Source organism: Propithecus coquereli, unplaced genomic scaffold (assembly GCF_000956105.1).
Source record: "Propithecus coquereli isolate 6110/MARCELLA unplaced genomic scaffold, Pcoq_1.0 Scaffold152, whole genome shotgun sequence".
Taxonomy (NCBI): domain Eukaryota; kingdom Metazoa; phylum Chordata; class Mammalia; order Primates; family Indriidae; genus Propithecus; species Propithecus coquereli.
Genome location: NW_012139636.1, coordinates 1,530,787 through 1,532,043, shown reverse-complemented (window position 1 = coordinate 1,532,043; position 1,257 = coordinate 1,530,787). Strand labels below are relative to the sequence as shown.

At 34.7% G+C, this 1,257-nt stretch overlaps 1 protein-coding gene across 1 annotated transcript in view; it reads right to left on the bottom strand.

Annotated features, from left to right (window-relative positions):
* Positions 1–1,257, bottom strand: part of EML5 (echinoderm microtubule associated protein like 5) — a 186,729-nt gene that overhangs the window by 123,497 nt on the left and 61,975 nt on the right. The window contains exon 4 of the mRNA XM_012640398.1: positions 743–841. Within this exon, the coding sequence (XP_012495852.1) occupies positions 743–841 (99 nt within the window). The remainder of the gene's footprint in view (positions 1–742; positions 842–1,257) is intronic.

Below are 1,257 nucleotides of genomic sequence, written 5' to 3'. Positions count from 1 at the left end.
TTAACATTTACAAGCTTATTATGTGCCAGACATTCTTCTAAACATTTTATATATATTAACTCATTTATTCTTATAAGATATTTATTCTTATTATCGTCAATTTACTGATAAGGCTAAATTACTAGCCTAAGGTTACATACCTCCTAAGTGACTAGCATATGGTTTAAATACAGGCCTGTGTGACTCCCATTCCTACTCCTGTAATACAATACCACACTAGTAAATATGTTAACTTTTTGTGGTGAAAGATTCTATTACATCAAATTTTTAAAATCCCCCAATTGCTGACAAATTTGTATGAAGGAAAAACGCATCTATACACATTTAAATCAACCTCAATAAAAGTCCCCCCAAATCCCAACATACTTTATTTACAAGTTTATTTGCTAAATAATTATATTTAGCATTCTAGTAGTAAAATTACTTTCAAAATTCAAGGTTACCAAAGTAAATGCCTGTCACATCTCTCTGCAGGACCCATTACAACAGGTATTAGGCATATGAAAGAATCCTTCTCACAAAAGTGAATCTAAACACTCTATAGGTAAAATTTCTCCTTAATAGAAGGATTTCAATTAAATGTATACAGTGTGAAGAGGCAAATGTCTTGTTTTTAAAGCATACATTTATATTTACTGAAAGAAAAAGACAATCTTTGGTATATTTGGAGTTTGCTTAGTAATGAGACATTTGTTTTGTTATTACCTTTGTATCCCTGGTCTGTTTCCCTGAGATCAATCACAGTAATTGGTTTAAAAGTTAAATCCCAAAGACGAATACAGCCATCTCTGCCACCAGTAGCAAAGCCTTCCTCGCAAGCATTCATGCTAAAAATTCCCGCCTAGAAGGGGAAATAAAATAATTAAACAACATATGCTTTTTAAGAACATCTCCTTTATGCGGGTAGAAACCCACGTAACAATAATTTGGTATGACATAATAAACAAATACATCAGAAAACACAAAAGAAAACGTAGAAATAAATCCACAGGAACTTAATACAGTTGACCCTTGAACAAAACGGGTTTGAACTACACAGGTCCACATACACGTGGATTGTTTTCAATAAATTCAGCTGGCCTGGCCAGGCGCGGTGGCTCACGCCTGTAATCCTAGCACTCTGGGAGGCCGAGGCAGGTGGATCGCTCAAGGTCAGGAGTTCGAGATCAGCCTGAGCAAGAGCAAGACCCCGTCTCTACTTAAAAAAATAGAAAGAAATGATCTGGACAACTAAAAATATATACATGAAATATTAGC